Below are 23,189 nucleotides of genomic sequence, written 5' to 3'. Positions count from 1 at the left end.
CCTCCATGCTTTAACAAAATCCGTCCCCTCAAAAGTAGGTAAACTGAGCTGCTGTGAGACATCTGTTGTCTTTGAAAAGAGCTAGGTGTTTTTGTGGACAAGACTGGGGGAAGCCCGAGAGTTTCAGGAGAAAGTTCTGGGACAGACAAATTCAGGGAGGAAAAAAATCACCAGGAGGCTACCGCTATGCCAGAGAGTGGCTCTGAAAGGGACATTGGCTCACAGAGAAAAACAGCTCGACGACCTTGAGCTCCTGATACGAAGATATTACCTCAGGCTGGTCGAATAGCTAAAGGAGGGCCTCCTCCTCCTCCCCTTGATGTGAAGTCTTTGAAGTGACAAACTGAACATGCCTCTGAACAACTGCCGCAGTGGGCTGCGGAGGTGGCAGATCCACGGCAGTTTTGCTGTGCAGGAGGTCTCAGGGGGATAGACCTGCCCACAGCTGCCTGCTGTGCTGTGCAGGGGGATTAGCTGCGAGGGGGAGCGGGGAGGCAGCTGAAGCTATCAGGCTGCAGGTACCCAGGCAGGATTTTACCTCAGGAGAGAGCAGGAGAATCGCCAGTCTGAGGTTCAGAAAGTTTCCTTACAAATGAGTAGTTTTAAGGCTCTTGGAAGACACATGCTCGCGTTAGCAATGAAGTGCTAGATTTGTCTGAGCAAAACAGTTATTACATGGTTTAATCACTTCTTTGCATCAACAAAGTGATCTAGTGGACAGGTCAAACACTAACCCCATGAAAGCTGATGAAAAAGCTCCATTGATTCTGATACAACCAAGCCTTGTGACACCACTCTTATTTCTGTACCTTGAACAGCCAACAAGATTGGCATATGCAGCAATACATGAAATTTCTTCTGCTTTTCTCTCTTGCTTCATAATATAAGAATAAATAAATTGTTCAATATAATTGACCGGTAACCTCAGATACTCTGCATTTCTGCACCAATTCTCAGATCACTTTGTGGACTAGTGAGCCTCCCAAGCCTGCCGAAGGAGTTTCTAGGTGTTGCCACTTGCCCAAGTACCTCTTCTCAGTAGCTCATGAAGGTAGACGGCCAGAAATGGTGAGAACCACCCCCTTTCCCCAACCAGGTGTTTGCAGTCCCTTCTGTACTACTGCTTGTGGGTAGAGACATCAGTACTACAGCATGTGTTGTTTGTAGTTTCATCCGTTTGTAAAGACTCACAGAGTCTCTCTGTAACATCAGGCGTTCCTTTACGCTATGAAGTACACGTGCCCAAATAAAAGCCTCTGCAGAAGATGTTTTTGCTTACTCTAGTTTTATATCTTAACCACAGCATGATTTACCTATGGTTCTTTGCGTACTTGATTTCTAATTGTTATAAACTTAGCTTTAGGCAATTACATTAAAAAAACAGATTATCAATGCATTCACATATGGATCTGCTCTTTTAATCATGATTTAAGTTCTAGTAGAATTATAGTGAAACTTTCTGGTTTAATAAGCCTTCTCATTGCCTTACGTTATCTTCCATATGTTGCATTGGCTGCTCAGTGACCCACACTAAAGGATTAGTCAGATAATTGTAATAAGAAGATAGGTTTTATTTTTCCTCATTATTTCTACATAAGCTTGCTACCTTTAGCAACCCCATCACAAATTATTTTGGTGAGCGGCTGTCCCTCAGGGGAGACTGCATATCAGAGCTATGGTCTGACACAGTTGTCTCTATGCAAACAGCATACATGGTGCCTTTGAGGAAATTTAGGATAATTGCTTATAAGTAACGGCTGTAAGCTTTGGTTTCCAAGAAATGAGGAGGCCCCTTAGCAATATGGGGAGCTGCTTCTTTAGGGAAGAGCTACTCCATCAGAAGTGAGCTGATATTAATGGATGGGTGACTTCTGAGCAGGACAGCACAGACCTGCTCCGGCAGGGAAGGTGAGAGCTGGGGTCCGTGGCTCGTGGGGCATGGGGGTGGCAGGCTCCCCCCGCTTTAGCCTTTCACTAATTCCTTTTTGAGCACCTTAATGATCGCTGAAAATAGCAACTACCAGATAGACGAGAGCTGCCAACAAACGAGCGATGCTCAGAATAAAAGGCATACAACTTTTTTATTATTGTTACCACAGTTGTTGTTGTTGTTGTTGTCATATTATTATTATCACTGTGTAGTTTTATTTAGTGTTGGAGCTGTGGTAAGCAGCATTCAGGCTTGACCAGCCAATGGTAAAATAGGTCCCTCAGTCATCAGATCTATGGGGCTTCATTTTTGCAACATTTATTCCAGTGGCATAAGCTACTGTTAGAGTATCAATAATTGCACCTCGCTAAGGCTGCCTCTGAGCAGAGGTAGAGCTCACGCAGGGATTGCTAATGGAGGGGGCTGCTGTTGCAGCTTCATGTCTTCCCCGGGGCTCCAGCGAGGGGCAGAGCTTGCTGCTGCCTGCAGGGACCAAGCCCGCAGCCCCCAGGGCACAAATCGGGACGTGGACACACGGGGAAGGAGGCTCTGGGCATGTATGCAGTTAGATACCATTCCCCTCAGCCCCGCAGGCTACGGTGTTTGTGTCCAGAAATGCTGCGCATAGATGTGGCACCTGCCTGGCTGCCACTGGTTATCGTGAGATTGCATCCAAGCACACGGGATGTTTTTCTGTCCAAACTGGATGACGCAGAACTGGGAAGGGTCTATGGGAGAAAGACCTGCAGTGTTGCAATTCGAAGAGCTTGAGAAAGGCCAGGGAAGTTACAGGGACCTACAGATGAAAGAACCTGAGAAACAACTGCAGTATGTGGTCCTTCCGGTGCCAGATCCTGGATAAAATTCAAACGATATCAGTGTCAACGTTTGGAGGATGGTGTATGGGAAGAGGCAAAGATGTGGCGAGGGGCTGGAGAAACTCCAGGCACTGCCCCTGCAAAGAAGCGGTGTCCTCTGCCGGACGCTCCCCAGGTGGTGGGGGCCGCACAGGGAGCTGGCAGGGGGTGACTGAGGGGACAGGAACTGGGGGGCACGGAGGGGACAAGGGACACGGAGGGGGAAGGAGAGCTGGGAGGGGCGAAGCGGCAAGGCCGGAGGAAGCTGAGGGCACCGGGGGTTGGTAGGGAGAGCGAGGGCGGCAGGAGGACGTGGCTGACAGGACGGGTGAATGGACTTGGAGGGATACTCGTCTGGAGACAAGCAGGAGGGGTGAAGGACCTGGAAACACATCTTCCCTACAGCTTTAACTGCAAATACAATTCCTGCTCTTCCATCCGGACACAAAATCTGGGCTAAGGAAACATTTCTAATGGAGCTATTTAGGTTCCCTAAGTGCAGGTTGCAGGGCAGAGCTCTGGAACAGCAATCCTGCCCCCGCTCCTGCTGGGAATAACTCCGGGATGCAGCACTTTCAGCGGCGACAGCCGCTGTGCCTCGCCTGCCGTCCCCCGCTTCGCTCCCCGGGCACGGGGTGCCGGGGCCGCCCGGCCAGCGGCGGGGGCTACGCTGCCGGGGGGTGGGGGCCCCGCCCGCGCTCGTCCCCCCGCACCTGCGCTCGTCCCTGCCCCACCTGCGCTATTCGCCCCCCACCTGCGCTCTTCCCCCGAGGGGCAGCCGGGAGGTCTAGGGGGCCGAAGCGCCAGCCCCGCCAGCCCCCGCAGCGACCCCCTCCCTCCTCGCGGGGCGCGGAGCCTGCGTGGGGCGGGGCGGCGCGGGGGGCGGCGCGGACCCGCCGCGCGTGGGAGCGGAGCGGCGGCGCTTTGTCCTGCCCACACGGACACACACACACAGAAACACACAGGCACGCACGCAGCCGGCAACATGGCCGGGCCGGCCGAGAGGCTGCCGGCCGCCGCCCCGCTGCCCGGCTAGCGCCGCGGGGCCCCGGCGCTGCGAGCGGGGGCGGCGCCGCCGCGGACCCCCCTCCCCGCCGCCGCCGCCCATGCCGCGCCGGGCCCGCGCCGCGCTCAGCCGCTGAGCGCCGCGGCGCCGCGCCCGCCGGGAAGATGAGGTGAGTGCGGGCGGGACGCGCAGCGCCGAGCACCGCGCCGGGCCCGGCCCGCGCCGCCGCCGCGCGGTGCTGCCCCGGGGGCCGCGGCGGTGGGGGTTTCCCGTGCGGGGGGAGGGGGCGGCGGGGTTAAGCGGTGCCGCGCTCGCCAGTCCTTCAGCGGAGGGATAAGGCTAGTGGGCGGTGACATTTTTGGCATGTTTGACTGTCACTGCTTAAATCCGTGTGACAGATTATCTCGGGGGCTGCCGAGGGCTGTAAGCGCCTGGGAAACGGCGCTGCGACGTGCGGCCGCGGAGCGAGCTTAGTGCCGCGGTGCCGGGCAGCCGCGCTGCGGGCCGGGGACCCTTCCAGTGCGGCCGCGCCTGCGGGGCGCAGCGGGGTGAGCCTGCTGCCCTCCCCCGGGCTCGTCCTGCTGCCCCGCCGGGCCGCTGGGAACAGCACGCAGGGTTGTGAGAGAGTAGCTCAGGAAAGGAGGAGAGACGTGATTTCTTCAGGGCATCCGGCCGCGTAGGTCGTGCCCGAGCCTCCAGCCTCTCTCCTCTCGCGGCGGAGCGCTCGGAGCGGTAGTTTTCTCGAGGTCAGTTTGTCGGCTGCGAATACGAAGAGCAAAAACCCCACGGTTTTCTAGTCAGATAAGTGCCTGATGGAAGGAAGAGGTTTTGTTTTACTTCATGCTCCTCCAAGCAAAACCTCTTTCCTCGTTAATTCAAGATTTCAGCTGAGCAGTAGATACCTGAGAGCAACTCAGCTTCTGATTCATCTTCTAACACTAGTGACTCTTTCCACTTAATTATTATCTTTAGAAGACACTTTGGGAAACCTCCAAAATGGAAATAATTTAAAGTCAAATACCTTTCTGCTGTGCGTATCCCATGAATGGCAGGCTTTGCGTTACTCCGAGGAAGCATAGAGGACTTCTAAAAACCTTTGCATGTATTTGCAGTTACACTTGCTCCTCGCACTACCGTGTGTGCTGAGGGTTGGGAGGTGCATTGATTTTTAGCATAAGTCTCCTCACTTGCTTAAAATTATGTTCTTGGGAAGGCCAAAAGCACAGAAGCCTGCAGAGTGCCCTGTGACTGGTGTCCTACCCTCCTGGTATCTACACAAAAAAGTATCTTCATCTGTCTCACCTGGCCTGATAACAGTGTTGCTCAGAGCGCTCCAAGGAGATCGGCTCTCAGACAAAACAGGCGTAGTGATGTTTTTCCCTTGCTGCCTCCTTTTGGGTTAATAGCCCAGTTGATAGAGCCAGTCACCCATGAAGTAGGAAAGCTGACTTTCTGTCTGCCAGCGGTGGCTCCTAACTACATCTTTCACCCTCGGGAGCACCACTGGCCCGGCTGGGAGGTTGGGACAATTTTGGGTTTCTGCTGCTGCGGGTGCCCTGCTTCGCATTAGCTCCTTCGGTAGATGGTTGTGCTTTTGGTTGGACAAGGGAGCAGGAACGACAGAGACCGAGAAAGAGACAGCAGATTAGGGTGCCTTCACCATCGCGCACCCAGAATAATCCCCATCACGAGGGTTCGGGCGCCCTCAGAGGTGTGAGCGGTAGGGCATGCTGGGAAGAAAAGGCTCAGGAGCCTCGCTTCAGGAGTGCCCCATTTCCTTGCTTTTTGACTGTGATGGACAGGGAGCTGCTAGGCTGGATGCTCGCACTGGGCTGTGCCTGGGCTAGCTAAGGAAGCGGGCAGCTGGAAGTTAGGCTCTGGGTGCCGCAGGCACTGCTTGGTGTATCTGCTCTGGGGTGGTTTTTCCCTTATGACAATTGGCATCTGCAAGTATAGTGCATTTTGGATAGCCTGTTTTTATATTTATCACTTTTGTATTTTAAGGTGCATGCTTGTTTTGTCTTTTTAAATGCATAAATAAGTTCCTATTTTTATTACGGATTTTTTTTCCTTGCTTATACAGCAAGGGAAACTGTAAAGGGAGGGAAATTCATTACTGTATACTGTAGTACACTTCAGTAAATATATATTTACAAAGCACCTAAAACCTATTTGAGTAATAATTCTTGTTTAATAAACATGGGTTATGTAATTCCAGAAGACCCTGGCAGGCTATGCAATCATTTAATAAAGACCTTCTTGAAACATTTGATTAGCTATGTGTATTTTGTTTATACTGCTTTTTGTGGTGAATAGATTAGTGCTATTCTTTGCACACTTGCTATTATGTGATGCTTGCCATTTAAGAGTAAAAATTCCCATTTATATTTTGATAATTTTTTGCCTCTCTTCAAAGATACAGAATATGTGTAGTGTGGGTGTACCACAGGTTTTAGTAATAAAACAGATTATAATAGATGTTCTGTCTCAGAAGTGGGTTGAGATTCCTGGGTGGAAAATGCTAGTGGAGGGGTGTTATTATTTCTAGTATATAAAAATATTGCTGTAGTACAATAAATATTGAGGTTATTTTACAGTAGATATTTATTCTTGCAAGAAACAGAATTAACTTGTATTTGAGAAAATGTCTGTGACTATTACTGTAGGTAAGAATATTCCCCTTACACATGCTGCTCTTTAGGAAGATCCTAAGTTAATGGGTTCAGTGCAGAAGTTACTGAAGGGAATGGTGTAATAGTGATTAATAACAATCATCCTTATCACCTTAACATTTGTTGAGTTTTCTAGCTTTCTTTTCTGAAGTCAACCTTTTGTTCTGAAACTTCTGCCTAGCTGCCAATTGAAAATGCTAAAAAGATGTTGTATTTAGCCTTAATTTAAAGGGACAAAGCAAAACCAGAACTGAATATTCATAGTATAAACATGTTATAACAACAGGAAGAGCGTGCATCACTCACTTCTTAAACCCTTTGTTTTCAGACATAAACAAGCAAAGTCTTTACGTTTGTTCCAGTAAACACAATATATGAAGCATTTCATTTTCTGCCACGTTTTCTACTCGTTCATGAGATAACTCAGGAGTTCTGCCACCGCTTTTGGTTCGCTAAGAGGATAACAGCAGCTGTATGTATGCAGCATTATTTTATGTTTTCTTTTCGATCTTTACTGTGAGTTTCTTTCCGTTTGCCCCTACCTACGGTTAGGTGTAATTGGAGAGAGAGCTCACGTTGTTTTTGCACATGGTGTCACCAGAGGAGTGACCAGCCTCCCTGGGCCGGTGGCCCGTGTGGCCCCATGCACCGTCTCCTGCAGCGGTCACTACCTCACCAGCCGGAGGAGAGCACTGCCCTGCCCCGAGACAGACAGCAAAATCAAGTCATGTAGACAGAAAGCTCCCTTTAACCTCATCACTCGGTAATTGTTTTCTGAGCTGGAGCTGCATGTTTGTAACCTGGCTACTACTTCTTTATTCCATGAAGTTTTTGGAGCGTGTGCCGTCATTCTCCACCAGCTGCTGTTCGCCCTGGCTCGGAGGTGTCGTGTGGCCCCAGGGCGCGAGGAGCGCTGTGGTGATGTCTTTCCTTGCCTTTTGACTTGCTGCCCTCCTCGCCAAAGCCGAGGAGGAGCGTGGTGGTGCCGGTGCAGCTGCACGAGCAAACGCCCTGCCCTGCGGCTGCCGGGGTTACGTCAGCAAAATCCCACCTGTGGATGCTACGCTGCTGGCGGAAAACCGCTGTTGTTAGCGCCGCTTAGATCTTCGGAGAGGTAGTTTAGCGGCCGACAGACCCCTTTGGCAGCAGCTGCGGTGCCCGTGCCGAGGGTGGTGCCGCGGTGCCTGTGCCCAGGTCTGTGCAGCCGCAGCGCTTCGGCCGGGCCGGGCAGCGCTTGGGCTCGCTGAACCGGCTGCTGCTGTGCGCAGGTGCGATGCGGAGGCCACTTGCACCTCTTTTAGGCTCATTGTTAGTCTTTATGTTTAAAAAATTAATATTACTTTCTCCTCTCTGAAATAAAGCATTTCGGCTTTCACAAACTCTGGACATCTTTTTGTCCGCTCCCACTCTTTTGAAGTCTTTTCCTCGTGTTCTCGTTGTGACGGTGTAATCAAGGCTGAGCGTGGTCTTTCAGGTGAGGGTGTGTGTGTCCGTTCAACTTAATGCTGCAATTTCTCTGCGGGGGTTATCACGTCTGTCCTTTTTCGAACCGTTCAGGCTGCGTTAAGTAACGGCTGTCCTAATGCCGAACAGCTCCCTGTTAGAAGTGAGTCAGGGTTAAAGGTGTCTGCGTGTCCTTTCGTTGTCCTTGCTGTTGCCCAGCTCGGTGGTTCCTTTTTGCAGTACAATACTTTTCCCATTCTAAGTATTTAATGGCCTCTTGTAAGAAATCATCAAAATCTTTCTAAAAGCGCTAATGCAGTTTAAGCTCAAATAACTTCTCGAATCTTGCAGGGTAGCGATTTTGGGATTTCTTTCCTTTTTTCCTTGATGTCCATCATAGTTTCTGTCAGTGCTGGGCGCTGTGTGAGATGTGCAGTATTGAATCTCCTCTGCTTTGGCTCTTGGTTCAGTGATTGAAAGCATTTCTAAAGCTGTTGCCAAATTAAAGTGAATCCTCTCTAATGTTCTGTCCCCAAAATTACAGGATTAAAATAAATCGAATGATCTATAGACTTTTTCATATCTGAGAAGTTTACTGTAGACACTTCATGTTTTTTTGCTGAACCCTCATCAGAATTGTAGTATTTTCTCCTCCACTTCCTGTTTACTTTTCGAGATCACGTCCCAGTATTATCCTTCATCGCAGTAGATAGGCGTTGAAAGCTCTGTGCTCCTTTATGCTTTGATATTGTTCCCACAAGAGGATGGGGAATTTCAGGATGTATTTTCTGTTTTCATTGCAGTCATGTCAGAAAGCTTGTCATCCCTAATGCTCCCTCCCCTCCATTCCCCCCCCCCCCCACACACACACACATACCTTGTGGCTAGGTTCAGTTTCTCATGAGCACTGAAATGGGGGAATGTAGCTGTGCCACCATTTCTTCCCCTCACTCCGTCCTTCTCCCCCAGGCAGATCTCATTAGCAGTCCCCCACATGGAACTTGCATTTCATCCGCTTCTTGATCTAATGTGTTATAATGAGGTGAAGCAGCCGTGCTGCACCTAGGAGTTTCCACAAAGACCTATTTGAACCCTTGTCCCAAAAAGCGTTCCCTTTCCTGTGACACTTCGCCTCTTTGCATTGAGGCGAACGCTCAGAGCTGTATTGACAGCCTGTCCGAAACTGCTCTTGACTTGTGGGTTATAAAAGCATTGAGAATTTCTATGTTTTTAATTAGAGGAGACAGAATGGGCAAGTCCTTACCAAAACTTTGGGCCAGGAAAACTCCTCCACGTTTCTGTTCGTCAGAAGTGTCGTTCTGTACCATCACAGCAGCTAAGGAAGTGTTACGTTTCCCTGGGTATCTCACAGTCCTGGTGTGCGAGAGAGACGGGGCGGCCAGAAAGCTTTGACTTTCTCTCATGGTACATACATCCAAGCCAGACATTTGTTTCGAGTTCAGTGTTAGCTTATACGTTTCCTTTGAATTCTCGCTGCTGCTCCCCTCAGTTGTGCCAAGTTGGGTGTTTGTGGTTTGAGAAGGTGAACCGTATCATGAAGTCCTTACACCTAAAGACAGAAGAAGAGAAAAATCTCATCTGCCATCAGCGAAAGTGTGCGTAGGGTAGGAACAAGTTGGAGGCAGAAAGATATGGGCAGTTTTTCCTGATAATGCTCACAGAGCCATTTCTCCAGGGAGCATTACTCCAGGGAGCATACTGCAAATTAACATTTTTTTTAAACATTTTTAAAATATAAACTTTTTAAAAATGTTTTTAAAATTTTTTTTACTGAGATGCTAGTCCTGCTGTTCCTCCTGTCCACCACAGATCCTTCTACCTGGGCTCCACAGCTCTTGAATTACAAACCACATAGCCAAACTGGTAGTACAGGGGAACACTTTCTAAATACCAACCTTGTACCCAAGCCAAGCAATGTATTCGCCATCCGAGCTCGTGGTCCTTTTTCTCTTGAAGCTTTGAACGCAGCTCTCATTCAGGTTAGTAATTCATTCCTCAGGCAGTAGGTGTCATTCCTGCAACTTGAGATCTTATGGTTTTCTTCTATCTTTCTTCAGTTCTGCATAGGTGCAAAGAAGGATAGATATGTTTCTCTGTGATTTACTGACAAAAAAGCTGTGTTGAGCAACTTGGCTTACCGTAGCGCAGCGAACCGTAGTGTGTGTCGGGAGATGCCCTGCGCGAGTGCAGGTGCAGGCACTAGCAGGGTGAAGGTGGTGGTTCAGGTCTAGCTTTATGGTGAGGTTGTTCAGACCTGAGCACTAGTCGTTGCTGGTCGTTAGCCCCATGGTGCAGATACATGGTGTTTCATAGGCTGGTCTGCGGCTGTTACATCTCTCATTCTTTTTGGCTTCATTTCTTTATCTGCTGGAGGATAACAATACTTACCTGAGGGGGAATTAAGAAGATTAGGTGGCTAGGTCTCAGTCTAGCCCAGGATTTAAGAATATGCTTAAGCTTGGTCCTATTCAAGTCCTTGCTTTGCTAGAATGGAGACTCCTGTTCAAAGAGCATTTTTTTGAGAATGAAGAGCTTATTTGTACTGAGTGCTAAGCACTATTATAATGTCCCTTGTGTTCTCCATACTGCTTGCTTTTCCTTTTTTCCCTTTCCCATCATTCTTTTCTTCTTCTTGGTCATTGCAGTGCTTGCTTCCTACATTGCTTCGTTTCATTATCCCTCATCATGCATCTCTCAGTAAGCCACTCCCTCTGTAATGAGGAGATCTAGAAAATACACTGAAATGGTATTAGCAAGAAGTAGGTCCATGGTCACTGAAATCCCTTTAATTGCATGTTGTATCTTTTTTTTTTTTTCCTGTAGCTTACATCTGATCAGGATGTTGGCTGCAATAATGTTCCCTGTGTACACTTGCGTATATGTTTGCATGCGTTCCTCCACATGCAGCAGCTGGAAACATTAAACGAAATTGGGACTGTTAAAAGCTGATAGATAGGTTAAATCGGTAAATAAAAATGAAAAAGCCGTAACTGGAAACAAGTCTTTTCCATTAGCATGTATTTTGCATGAGCAGGAATGACTTCAGCACTGAACAGGACCAATGTTACTCACCTTTTGGTTTGTGGTCCGTAGGACATAAAAAGATAGGTCAAAAATGCCTGCAAAAACCTTTATAATCAGAAACAAAAAAAGTTAAAGTCATCCACATATGCATATATTTTCATGCAGTTGGTAGGTATGTAACCATACCCATTAACTCTTTATTTTTGTTATTACCTACTTAAAATGTACTAAAATCATTAGTATTAGACAACTCTATTTGGCCTGTCACCCTCATTCCCTCCTGCCAAACAGTACTGGGACATAATCCGTGAATTCCTTTTTGAAAAGGATTTATGATTTATAAGAGAGAAATACTGGACTAGCGTATTTTGACAGAATGAGGTAACTTTAATATTCTGACTTTATCATGTATTAGTGTGGAGTGTTGCAATGCATTTGCATGCTAATCTTTCCATTAAATATCTAAATAAATCATCTAACTGGATCTAAGTCAATTTTTGATCCCACAGCTGTTTTAAAAAAATAAGGGTTTGAGTCATCAGAAAACTGCCTTGCTGTTCTCAGGCAATTAATTTCATTGACCAATCAGATAAATAAAATGGAGCATGGAGTTATATATTTGTTTTACCTGTATGTTTAATAAAAAGTCCTTTATCTTTCCTTGTTTGTTGTTTATTTTGTCTGGTATTAAGAACTATCTGTGAATAAATGGATTGAAGGTTTATGTTGTTTCATTTAGCTTCAGTAAGTCCAGTATTTTCCATTAGAGGAGTTAACTGAAGTGCTGTTTTGTCAGCTGCTGCCGAAGTAATCAGTAACTTGCGACACAGTCTTGTACCTCTACCCGTAACCCGGCGTTGTGATAGATAATCTCTCTTCGGTGTAGAGTGGCTGTTGTGAAAGAGTAACATCAGTCAGGGAGCTTGCTATTTTTAGCGTGATGGGCTTTCCATTTACAGCGTGAGTGGAGGAAAGGAGGAAAGTACAGTGTGGAGCTCAGTGGATTTGACTGTATCTGTTTGTGGACACAAGGGTATCAGACATTAAATTTCACTTTTTTTTTTGGAAGTGCTGCTGTTTTAACTCCAAATTTCTGTTGGCAAAGAGGTGCAGGGCTGTGATGATGTAGGTGTCATGTCAGATATGGACATGCCTTTGGTAAAGTGGTCAAGTCTCAGTGAATTCAGGGAGGATTAAGGCAGCGAAGTGAATTCAGTTATGCGTGTATTGAGCTGAGAAGCCAAATGAAGGAGCTTTCTGGAGCCTGACCTGTTGTTGACTCTTGACGATGTATTTATTTGGTTTAACTGGTGTTAAGTTGTTATCTTTGTCAGACGCTAGTTTGCAGTGAATGAAACACACACAACTGTGGCAAAGATTTCTGCGATGGGTGATGATCCCTGAGGCTTTCTAGCTCATCACATACCACGAGGCAGTCCAAAATGATGCTTTGCTCTACCTGCAAGTCAGCCTGGCGACGGCCGTTTTTCTCCATCCTCAGGGATTTCAGCCGTGCTGGCCGTGTCTTGTATTGGAGGCAGGGGAAAAGCTGGCCAATGCTGTGACATTGAGGTCCTAATCTTGAAAAGACGAGTACGCGTTCTTGACCTTATTATGGTGAACGGTATCCTTGATGTTTGTGAGAGCGCTGAAGTCCGGCGTTTTCCTTTGAGGCCACAGCTCAGCAGAGGAAGTCTTCTAGCTTTTGGGAAGGAAGTCAAAAGCTACCCTATTTCTTTCTTGTCTGTGGAAGTCCTCACCTCTAACATACCGAGATTGGAACATAAACATCTCTTGCTTAAAATATTTCCCTCCCCAATAAGCAATTATTTTGCCTGAAGACTCTGCAGTAAATCAGAAACTACCCATGCCCTCCAAAAAAAAAAAAAAATCTCTCTTCTTGTCCAGTCCTCTCTGGTTCTGTGTGTTATCTATTACTGTACTACTGAGCTTCTTTACATTTAGGTGTGGATCGTAACCTGAAATTAAAACAGAGATGTGAGAGTGGGCTGCAGAGCATGAAACTGAGGGGAAAAAAAAAGGGGGGGGGATAGGACAATGACGACCAAATACTTCACTTGCCAGGGTTTCCTGCCTTGTGTAAGAAGTAAAATATAACCTTGACTTTTAATTGGTTGCCTTTTAAAAATGCACAGACTCTGGGGAGAAAAGAGAGAAGTGAGTAGGGGAGGACTGGTGATTTGTCACAGGTGGAGGCCTCGGTTTTACATGGTGGCACCTCAGGGTGCATCAAGGTGAGGATGGAAAGAGGCAGCAGTGGCAGGAGGAGGTGTGCGGTCCAGGAGCAGGGTTAAAGAGAAGCGGCGCTCGCAGCCAGTGGTGCTGTCCCAGGGATAGAGGTGAGGCTGTGGTGGCTGCAAGGACGGACGGTCCCTCGGTGGGCAGCCTGCCAGGGGTTGCCTGAAGGTCAGCTGCTAGATGCCTCTCGGTCTGTTTTGTCATGTTTTTCCCTAAACAAAAACAGCGCCAGGACCGTGTGCCTGTGGCTCTTTGCTGGATCTCAAAAAACCTGAAGCAGGGTACTATTTTAAAATTTCACCATGAGAAATATGAGAGCATTGCAGAAGTAGCACAGGGGAAGATGGGAACAAGTTTGTGAGAGCAATTTTCCTTTTCCTGAGTCCTTTTTCCTTACTAAGGGGTGCTTTCCATAGCCTTTTATTTTTGATGCTTGTCTCCAGTCTTGGATTTCTTTGTCCTTTGGGTCAGAGTCTATTGCTGCAGGCTTGGTTATGCCCGGTGCTAGCTGTCAGCCGTTACTGCCACCCAAGTCTATTCGTCATTCTTCTACTTTGGAGGTTTGGACACCTTTTGTGACCCTTAAAGATGATAGTCCTGAGTTGACACTGCAAAACAACCGAGACAGCTAACGGTTCCCTTAGCAAATGTTTAGTGATATATTTGTGTATTAGAGGCTATAGTTAAGCCTGATCTTGCTGGAGTCCTTGTCCTTTGGATGTAGTAGGACTATAATCTAGTATCAGTTTCTAACTGTGATTCCCCCAGCACACGTGTCTATGATAGGCCTGAATTGCAGTTCAGCCTCACAGATGGTACCTGCATCGTAGAGAATATTAGATGACTAGTGCCCTAAATATGACAGAGTACATTTATCTACACATCTGTGTATACAGAAAAATTTCTTTCGTGGGCAAAAACTTAGGCCCATAAGAGAAGAGAGAGAGTTTGGTGGAAGAGTCAGTGGTGACTCTGCAAGGGTTAGATCAGGATAATCAAAATTAGAATAAGACCTTAGTACTGTGAATTGATATGACAAGTGGCTTTAACATCTGCCTGAAGACGTTGCCTTTTATAAATTTTTTTATTCCCTTGTAAAGAACAGCTTTGACAACTGCTATATTTTTCTAACAGTATGAAACACTTCAAATATTTTGGTGACCTGCTATTTAAGAAATAACCATATCAAATACCTCAGCTTCCTTGAGGATTGTCTCATTTTCTTTCAGGACATGCATTTGTAATGAGCCATTAAAATCTGTTCAGATACTGCAAATGCAGGAGGACTGAGAGTTAAAGGTTTGCAGAGTCAGATTCTCTCACTGTTTTTCTGGATTCCAGATGAATATTAGCAAAGATGAAAAGATGAGGAAAGCATTCATGGCAAGGGAACGTGCAGTCCTTCTAGCATGTCCTCAACAGGATATGCAGCCTCTTGTACCCCATTCCTGGGGAATGAATTCATTGATGGTTCAAAACTGTTGAATTTTGGGGGAGTTTTCCACCATCTCTTGTGTTCTCCACCCATTCTGTTCTAAAGGTGTCTTTGTAAGGGTGTGAAAGAAAATGAATCCAAATCACCTGAAATATGGATGTAAAGTGAATTCACTTAATTAAGCCATTGTATACGTTCTCTAATTCAGCGTTCAAGTGACCTTAATTTGATTTAGCTTAATTCACATCAAAGTAAATTATGCTAAATATGAAATAGGGTTGATTTAATTAATAATGAGAGTGTCTGCAGGGATCTGATGTGGTTTGATTCATTATAGAAATGTTAATTCGGATTACCTTTCTAAAATTTCCTCGTCTAGATAAACCCTACAGGGCGGTTGATGAGTTTTGTCTAATCTGCTGTATTTGTGGGTCAGCCCTCTCTGGCTCTAGAAGGACATTCCCACCCCTTCCCTTGTGTGGGACTTCACAAACGTTTGGCTCAGAGATGTCTTGTTAATTTGTTAATCCAACCAGAGAAAACCCGACAGTTATCTGTTGGATTAGCCAGCGTTTGACCTGGCTTGTCGCTGCGTGGTGCTCCACAACGTAGAGGACGGAGTGCGAATGTGCGATGAAGGTGGAGCAGCAGCTTCCAGCTGAACCAGACTCTGGGCCGGAGGGGCAGAGCTCTGTGCTGGCGGGAGGGGAATATCAGCCCCTTGGGCTGCAGCCTTTCCTGGAACAATGTGGCCCATCCAGAAGCCTAGTAATCAGCATGCCGTCCCCAGTGAATCTCTCGCTTTGCCTGCTGCTTCAGGTCAGCTCTTTCTACAGGAGATGCCCGGCTTCAGGCGCTATTTATAAGCTGGAATTTCACTCCCTGTCATGTTACGTAACACTTGGACTAGATGAAGTCACAAGGCTTGCTGGAGTTGCTTAAAATCAAACTCCATCAAGTTTGATTTGCTCAACATCTAGGTGCAGTTTTCATGTATTACTTGGCTCTAGCTTGCACTCTTCTCCTTTGGCTTTTTCCCTCTTCCTTGTGCCCATCTACCTTCTGAGTAGCTATTACCAGTAGCTTGTGCTTTTAGTATAAACACAAGCTCTACTGACCCACTTTCTTGTAGCTTTCCTTCCTTTTCTGTGTGTGACTTTTAAGTTTTATAGTTATATTTTTTGGCCTTATGATTATTGCAGGAATGGACACACAATTGCAAAGATACGACATCTGGAATGGCTGAGACCTATATATATATTTTTCCTAAGGAAGTACTTCATTTGCTTGCAAATGATTGGATTTTGTCCAAAAACTTTATCCTGCTCTTGTAGTGGTGTACTTCAGGAGTAAAATAAGTAGGAGAACTGCTTATTATCAACAGTCAAAATGAAACTGTTGGAGTGGCTTGAGGAGAAAGATGGTTTATAAGTAAGAACTAGCTATAGCAAAGTTGGTTGAATTCTATAGCTTTTTGTTTTCCTCTGAAGAGAAGTAAACTGCTATTTGAAAAATGGAGAAATGACCTGAAATCTAGCCTGAACTTTAACGTGAACCCTATCTTTGATGCAAAAGTCTTTGGACCTTGGGAGACTGGAAGAAGGATCATTTTGTGCTTCAAAACTCTCTTGAAGTCTATTCCCAGAGTACTAGGAAATGGTTGTTGTCCCTGCTGGTATCTTCGCACCTTCAAGTTTCAGCTTGCACAGACAGCAGTCCAAAACAATGCCTAAGGGATGCTGTCAAACTCAAGAAGGTTCTTGGGGTTTCATTCTGTCTCAAAACCAGGCTTTGAGCTTTGAAACCACTGAGTTGTGCCCATCGCACCCTGTTTTAATATCAGCACACCCAGACGCTTGCAAACAATGTGCCGCTTCATGAGGTGATGAAAATCAGTGAGGCTTTGAAAAGACATGCTCTTTAAAGTCATGGCCTTATTTGGGAAGTTGCTAGAAGCTTGGCTGTCGCAAGAGAATATTTTGGCTCCGTGACAATTTCCTTTATACGGTTCTCCAGCGAGGAATCCTCTGTGTCTGTGCAGCGATGACTAGTGAGTGTTGTGTGCCTCTTTTCCTTCTCGGGAATATTTGCTGGAGGAGAACCCAAAACATTAGTCAAAAGAGAGCAGACTCCCCTTTGGACCTCTGTTTGGCCCAGAATATGTAGAGAAACCGAGTTTACCAAGCTAGACTGAAAAACCTTGTGGTAATCTGATTCTTGAGCAGATTCTTTTTTTTATTATTATTATTTTTTATTTTTTTGGTTGCTGTTGTAGTTACCCCTCTATACCCATTTTTCTGTGTACTTATCTGTTGAGTGCTACTTTCTGTTTATGTAAATAGGATTATTTAGGAATAACTCTGCCATCATCCTTATTTTCTTTATGCTCCTTGGGAGCATTTTCTTTATGTTCTTGGTTGTTTGGAAATGGTGGGATAAAACAGTCTTTATGATAGAGGTAAGTGACAAACTGAAGGGAAAGGTGTCAGAAAGAAGTATTTTATACACAGAGTTGCATCAGGAGAATGAGAGAGGAGAGAGAAGATTATCATAGCAGCTTTTTGAAACGACTTGAAAAGACATAGTTGAAAGAGAGGGATTAGAGAAGAAAGTCATCATTATAAACTAAAAATCGCTGTGCCTGTTACTGAATCCCTTGTCACTATGAAAAACTGGTGGAATATGAAGACACTGCAGAGAATGAAGCAGCATCATTTAGGGAAGTCCTGAGGGAAGAGGACCTCAAGGCCACTCTGATGCTGGAGACCTGGGGCACAGCAATGAGTGATGTCATATGGAGCTGTCACGGCACTGATACCAGAAAGGACACCCTGAAGCATCAGCAATGCTATTAAACAGTGATAGTTGGGATGGGAGTTGAGGTCAACATGGCTTAAGTGTGGGGTTAAGACCTGCCCTTGGAAGTTTATACCCTATGAAGGGTACAAAAATATCCTTCTCCCCCAGATGTTGGACCTTCTCGTCCATGTATCCTTATTGGGTTTCCTTTGACCTTCCCTCTTCTGTTCTCTTCTTGACCCTACATATATTTCAACTCTTCTGTTTCTGAGGAGGTGGGGGTGGGGGAGCTGTGTTGGCTGGTCTGTCCCTTGCTCCACACTACTGCAGAAATGAAGGCAGTGTTCAGCCAGCACTGACCTACCTTTGGAGATGGCAGGTGAACAGGCAGGGAGAGGCTGGAGCTGGGGCAGCCCGGGTGTCCAGCATTACTTGTATTTCACATGCACCAACACTACCATAGCTTTGCTGTCTGATAATAGTAACGTCACTTAATGCTGTGCTCTTGTAAGAAGACCCATAGGTAGCAGGAGTGGTGCTGATGCCAGTGGACGAAAAAGCAAGATACTTGTAATGTAAGAGAGCTTGAGCTACAGGTGGCAGGTGCACAAAAGGCAGCTAGGAACGTGAGGCTGGAAACAGCAGGCATCAGGTTAGAGAGGCCAGTCTGCAGTGCTCTGAGATAGAAGATAGTTCAAAATGCATATCAGTGGCTGGTCACGCTCATCTCTCTTTACCTCCAAAGATGAGGGAAGTAGGATTTGCCTCATGAGTAAATACTTAATTCTTGAAGATATGAGTCGCTTGGCTACACTGAATTGGTGCCTAGCTCCGTTTCAAAGGCTCTGGAGTATCCAAGTGATCTCTGTGACTGACAGCTGGTGGGAGAGCAGAGCCTGGCTGGATGCCAGGCACTGGTACCCTGGGGCATCTCAAATGGTGCTGGACACCTGTGTTTAGACAACTGGTTCAAACCCCAAGCAATGCATACCAGCATGTCAGCGAGACTATGCAATGTTCAGCAGTGAGCAGGGAGGAAAATGTTTTTATCTATCACAGCTTGCTCTGGGTATTGGTGTACTAAATCTAGTCAGTGGATCTATAGCCCACGCTAGTCTGAGTCTGACTGCAAAACTTGCTCCTTATTTCCCCTTTTTTCCTTTCTTGTTCATGGGAGGGATGTTTCATCTTCTTTGTGTGGTTTTGAGGTGAAAAAGAGTGGATTCCATTGCTTTACATGAGGGTGCAACCCAGCCGTGAGTTAGGCTAGACGTGTTACGTGCCTTCTTGGTATTCTAGTTTGAGTGATGAAAATGCCTCAGTCAGCATAGTTAGGGAGGCAATAGGTATTACATTGAGCTTGATTCATGGTAGCATAGAGGAAGTTGCACTGCTGCTCCTTACTTGGCTGTAAAATTGCTAGTAGAAGTACCAAAGGTAGTTAATCACGGTTGTGTAGCCTAAGTAGGCTTTTTTAAAGTTAGAGTGAGAAAATGGGATCATTCAGTTGAGAAATAATAAGCCTTGCAATTAGAGCTGGGCAAGTAGCGTGCTGTGCCTGACCTCAGACTCTGCTCTCCCTCCTGAGCTGCTGCAAAAAATGTTGCTGCCTCTTAAGCGTTGCTGCTGGAGGGCCAGGGACTGGGGCCGCTCTGGCAGGTTGGGATAACGGTTCGATTTGTCTAAAATCTCCCAAACTGGACTGTGGAGCGAACACAGGTCTGGGAGTTGACAGAACCAAAATGAGAATTCAGACTTCAGCAGTAACTTTGTTATGCAATCCTAAACCAGACTGCCTGGCATCCCTGACCTGTGCATTTTCCTCCTGTGAAATACAGCTTAGATTATATAACTCTCAGGAAAACTAGGAGAGGTATGGATAATTTTGAATGTGGAAAACAAAGGAAGGCAAAGGGAGGTACCTCAAAGGTGAGGCCTGTGCTATTGTTACGCTTTTTTATGAACGTGAATGCTTGTCCTTTTGTTAGGAAACTGAATCTCATCCCCACTAGCTGTGGAAACTGGAGGATTGCTCACATTCAGGTGATGTGAGGTCCTGAAAGCTGGCCAGGTTGGACTGTGCAAGGCCTTTTGCTGTGGTGTTTTGTAATTTACATGCCTTTAACTTAAAGGTGCAACATGCAGCTTGTGTAAAAAGACATTTTTCTGTTAGTTTTGACACCTCCTTTAAGTATCAGACCTAATGACATTTCACTGGAGACCTCTCCTTTCCCTTTCCAAGAAATCCTGCAGCAGCAGCAAAGAGCAACAGGAATTGTAATATTTCCCAGGTTCATTGGGCGGGGGGGAGGAGTTTTTCAGACTTCAGTCTTTATGTAAAGAACAAATAAGAGATACAAGTATGATATTTAAACCAGTGCTTTGCAACTTAAACTGTCTGCTCTGCTTGTGATTTGTCATGGAACGTCATACAACATACCACCTTGCTGTAGGGCTCAAAAACGTGGGGTCTTGCTGATGCTCTCAAAGAAATTGGTAAAGGCTGACAGAAACCCAGCTCCTGGCCATGCTGACCCTTGGCAGAGTTCAGTCTTGCCAAGCCTCATGCATTTCTGAGTAAGGCATCCTGATGTTTTAGGATATCATCATGGCCATCTCTTTCAGCCTTATAGGAAGGAATGCATAAAGTCTCAAATTTGTTGTCAAAATGCATTGATGCTTTTTGGGTGCTGCAGAAGGCCCTATGCTTTGGCACTTAAAGCTAAACTGTCCAAGTCCTGCCAAAGTGCTTGGGAGAGGTAAGGGCTAGTTATGGTCTTCCTCTGCTTTATGTATTTTACTTAGGTGGTATCTGTCATCAGTAAATGAAGTTCACTTGAGATGTGTTATCGCAACAGGGAATATTGAGCGGGGCCTGTACTGCTGCATGGGGTTATTTCTCCCTGGGGTAGGACTCAGTGTTTCCCTTTTGTTGAGCTTCGTGAGATCCCTATCTGCTCATTTCTCCAGCCTGTTAAGGACCCTCCAAATGGCAGCACAACCATCTGGTATATCAACCCAATTTTATGTCATCTGCAAACTTGCTGGGGGTGCACTCTGTTTCATCATTCAGGGCAGATGTTAAACAGTGTAGGCCCCAGTGTTGACCCTGGCTTGCCACCAGTTGCCAACTGGTCTCCAGCTGGACTTTGTGCCGCTGATCACAAGCCTGTGAGCTCGGCAGTGCAGCCAGCTTTTAGTCCACTTTGCTGTCCACTTATGTAGCCTGTACTTCATCAGTTTGTGTACAAGGATGCGATGGGAGACAGTGCTGAAAGCCTTGCTAAAGTCAAGATTCATCTGTACAGAGTAGGCCAGAGACTAAATAGTGTGGCGTTGTCCTAGCTTTTCCTTGGAAGCACGGCTCTAGTGGCATCACACCACTAACATCTCCCACCTGCCAGCAAAGTAACGTGGGCTACTGTGTGAAACTGTCCTCATGGGTGCGAGGCTATTCCAGCACCTGGCAGGAATCAAAACCCATGTGTCGTTATGGGAGCCAGCAAGTAAAATTCTGAAGTTGCCACAGCTTAAGCTTGATGCTGCTGTCAGAAGCTGTTTCTGAACAAAGAATTCCACCGTATATAATGAATAATTCCTTCGCACATTTACTCTAACATCTCTTGCATCAGTCATCAGGGAAAGAAAAAACATTTTTTTGTTGTTCCTGTTTGTTGTCTACTCTGAACTTGCAGGCTTATTTCCAAGAGTGTGCAAATATTAACTAAAGCACTAGGACTTTACTGTTTTGTTAAAACTTCCTATTGAAGCAGAGGCAATAGAGATGTTAATGTGATAGCAATGCAGTTAAGTTTTGGCAAATTCTATACCATTAGTACCTCACAGTGGATTATCTGTATATATCCTGGGTGAAATTCTGGGCCATGATCAGATCGAGCTCTGACATTGTCTCTATGTAAAATCCCCATAAACTAATAGCTCCTAAGACCTTGGTGCTGTGATCTTGTATTGGAGTCTTATCAACAGCAGTGAGCTTGCATCTGGCAAACAGAAGCAGAAGCATAAAAGTCATAAAAGTTGGCCTTGATTTTTCTCTTATCTACTTCCTATCATTTGAGTGCAGTGTTACAGGAAGATGCAATTGTTAATAGACACACTCTTTTAATGTTTACTAAAGATGTCAAGTACACTCTAATATCTTCCATGCAAGAATAACTTACAGCTTGACGATATACTTGATAATGAGTCCACAAATTTAATAGGCATTAATGTGTTCATCTGTGTTTGGGAAGCTGCTTAGTTCCTATCAGCTGCTACTTTTGACTGCAAACATGTCAATGTGATTCAAATGCTTAGAAGATCTATGCCACCTGGTTCCTTGAGAACTGCAAGAATCAGTGTATTTCTGGTGGTATGTGACTACCTTTATTTGTATTCATGACTAAAGTAGGCATTTTTGTGTTTGTTTATACATGAAATATGCTCGACACACAAAAGTCCATTTACCCCACTCCACATGGTGATAATGCAGTTCTAGTTTGAGCCTCCTGCTCCTTTCTCTTCCCACATATTCCCCCACCACTTGGAAAAAGCCCAATTAACTAACTATGGCTAGCTTGAAGGAAGTTTCCAAATTGAAATCTATAGTTCCTTTATTTTTTCAGAAGGTGTTATCCGTGTCTTCTGCTCAGTGTTCATACAGATTAACATACTAATCAGCAAAGATGTAGGTATAAGATGCTATAGCTATTATGTGAATTTTGAGGTAGCATAATTCATTATTGCTGAGGCAACATTTGTTTGCAGTATGATTCAAATTAAACTGTCCTGTATTGAAAAAGCTCTAGTTGACAATTGTTTATCCAGGAATAAATAATACATTACTGCCTTTAACTTCAAATTCATGCAGTCCTGTGCTTTTCCTTGGAAGAGATTTTGTATGATTTAAATCATTTCTCATAAGCAAGCAAAACTCGGGGCAAGGATACCTGCACCTTATGTAAGCATCAGATTAAGGCAAATGGGGCTGTATTTGGAAAAAACTTTCTATTTCAGCACTGTGAGATGCTGTATGCTTGCCTGCACCTGGTACAGAGTATCTATTAATAAAAATGGTATGTGATACTCCCAGTATGATAACAGTAAAGCCGTGGGAGCAAAACACAGGCAAGCCCTCACATCAACTATCCTGTGGTCAGGCTGGGCCCCTGGGTTTGCAAAGTATGAAGTGTATCCAGGCCAAAACTGGGAGGGAGAAAACTGATTTTTGTTGAGAATATGTTCATATAGTGTCACATTTTAAAACTATATAAATGAGGAGGGGACATTGCTAGGACTTTTTTTTGTGAAGGTTAACTTCCACCGTGATCAAAACAAAGACCACAGAATGAAGGGAGCAGTTTGAAATGAGGATAAGGAGACCATGCTTGTACCTTGTAATTGTCTCAGTGCTTTAAGGCAATGTATATTAGAAATCCCATGTGTGAAAATAGAGGGGGGGGGGGGAAGAGTTGTTCCTCCCCACAGCTTTAACATTTGAAGGTTTGAGTCAATACTGTGACCTGCAATACTGCAGATATCATTGCTCAGTAAATACTGTAACTATTTCCACGATTTTTCCTGCACCTGGACAAACTAAGGTAGCCCTTCCCTCTTCTATTTCAATAAATCCTCTTACATCTTATTTTCTTAAGCCCAAGAAAGACTTTTGAACTCGGCGAAAATCCTATTGAAAGGAGATTTTTCAGCATATTCTGGGATGCTGTCTAGGATTGCCCCATCC

General features: G+C 45.6%; 1 protein-coding gene across 1 annotated transcript in view; it reads left to right on the top strand.

Moving 5' to 3' along the window:
* The first annotated feature begins 3,662 nt into the window (after nt 1-3,662).
* EVL (Enah/Vasp-like) overlaps nt 3,663-23,189 on the top strand; it is a 152,033-nt gene continuing 132,506 nt past the window's right edge. The window contains exon 1 of the mRNA XM_064512081.1: nt 3,663-3,962. Coding sequence (XP_064368151.1) covers nt 3,958-3,962 — 5 coding nt within the window. The 5' untranslated portion in view covers nt 3,663-3,957. The remainder of the gene's footprint in view (nt 3,963-23,189) is intronic.

Source organism: Dromaius novaehollandiae, chromosome 5, assembly GCF_036370855.1.
Source record: "Dromaius novaehollandiae isolate bDroNov1 chromosome 5, bDroNov1.hap1, whole genome shotgun sequence".
In the NCBI taxonomy this organism is placed as follows: domain Eukaryota; kingdom Metazoa; phylum Chordata; class Aves; order Casuariiformes; family Dromaiidae; genus Dromaius; species Dromaius novaehollandiae.
Note: the sequence above shows the minus strand (reverse complement) of the source record. Positions and strands in the feature narration are given on the sequence as shown.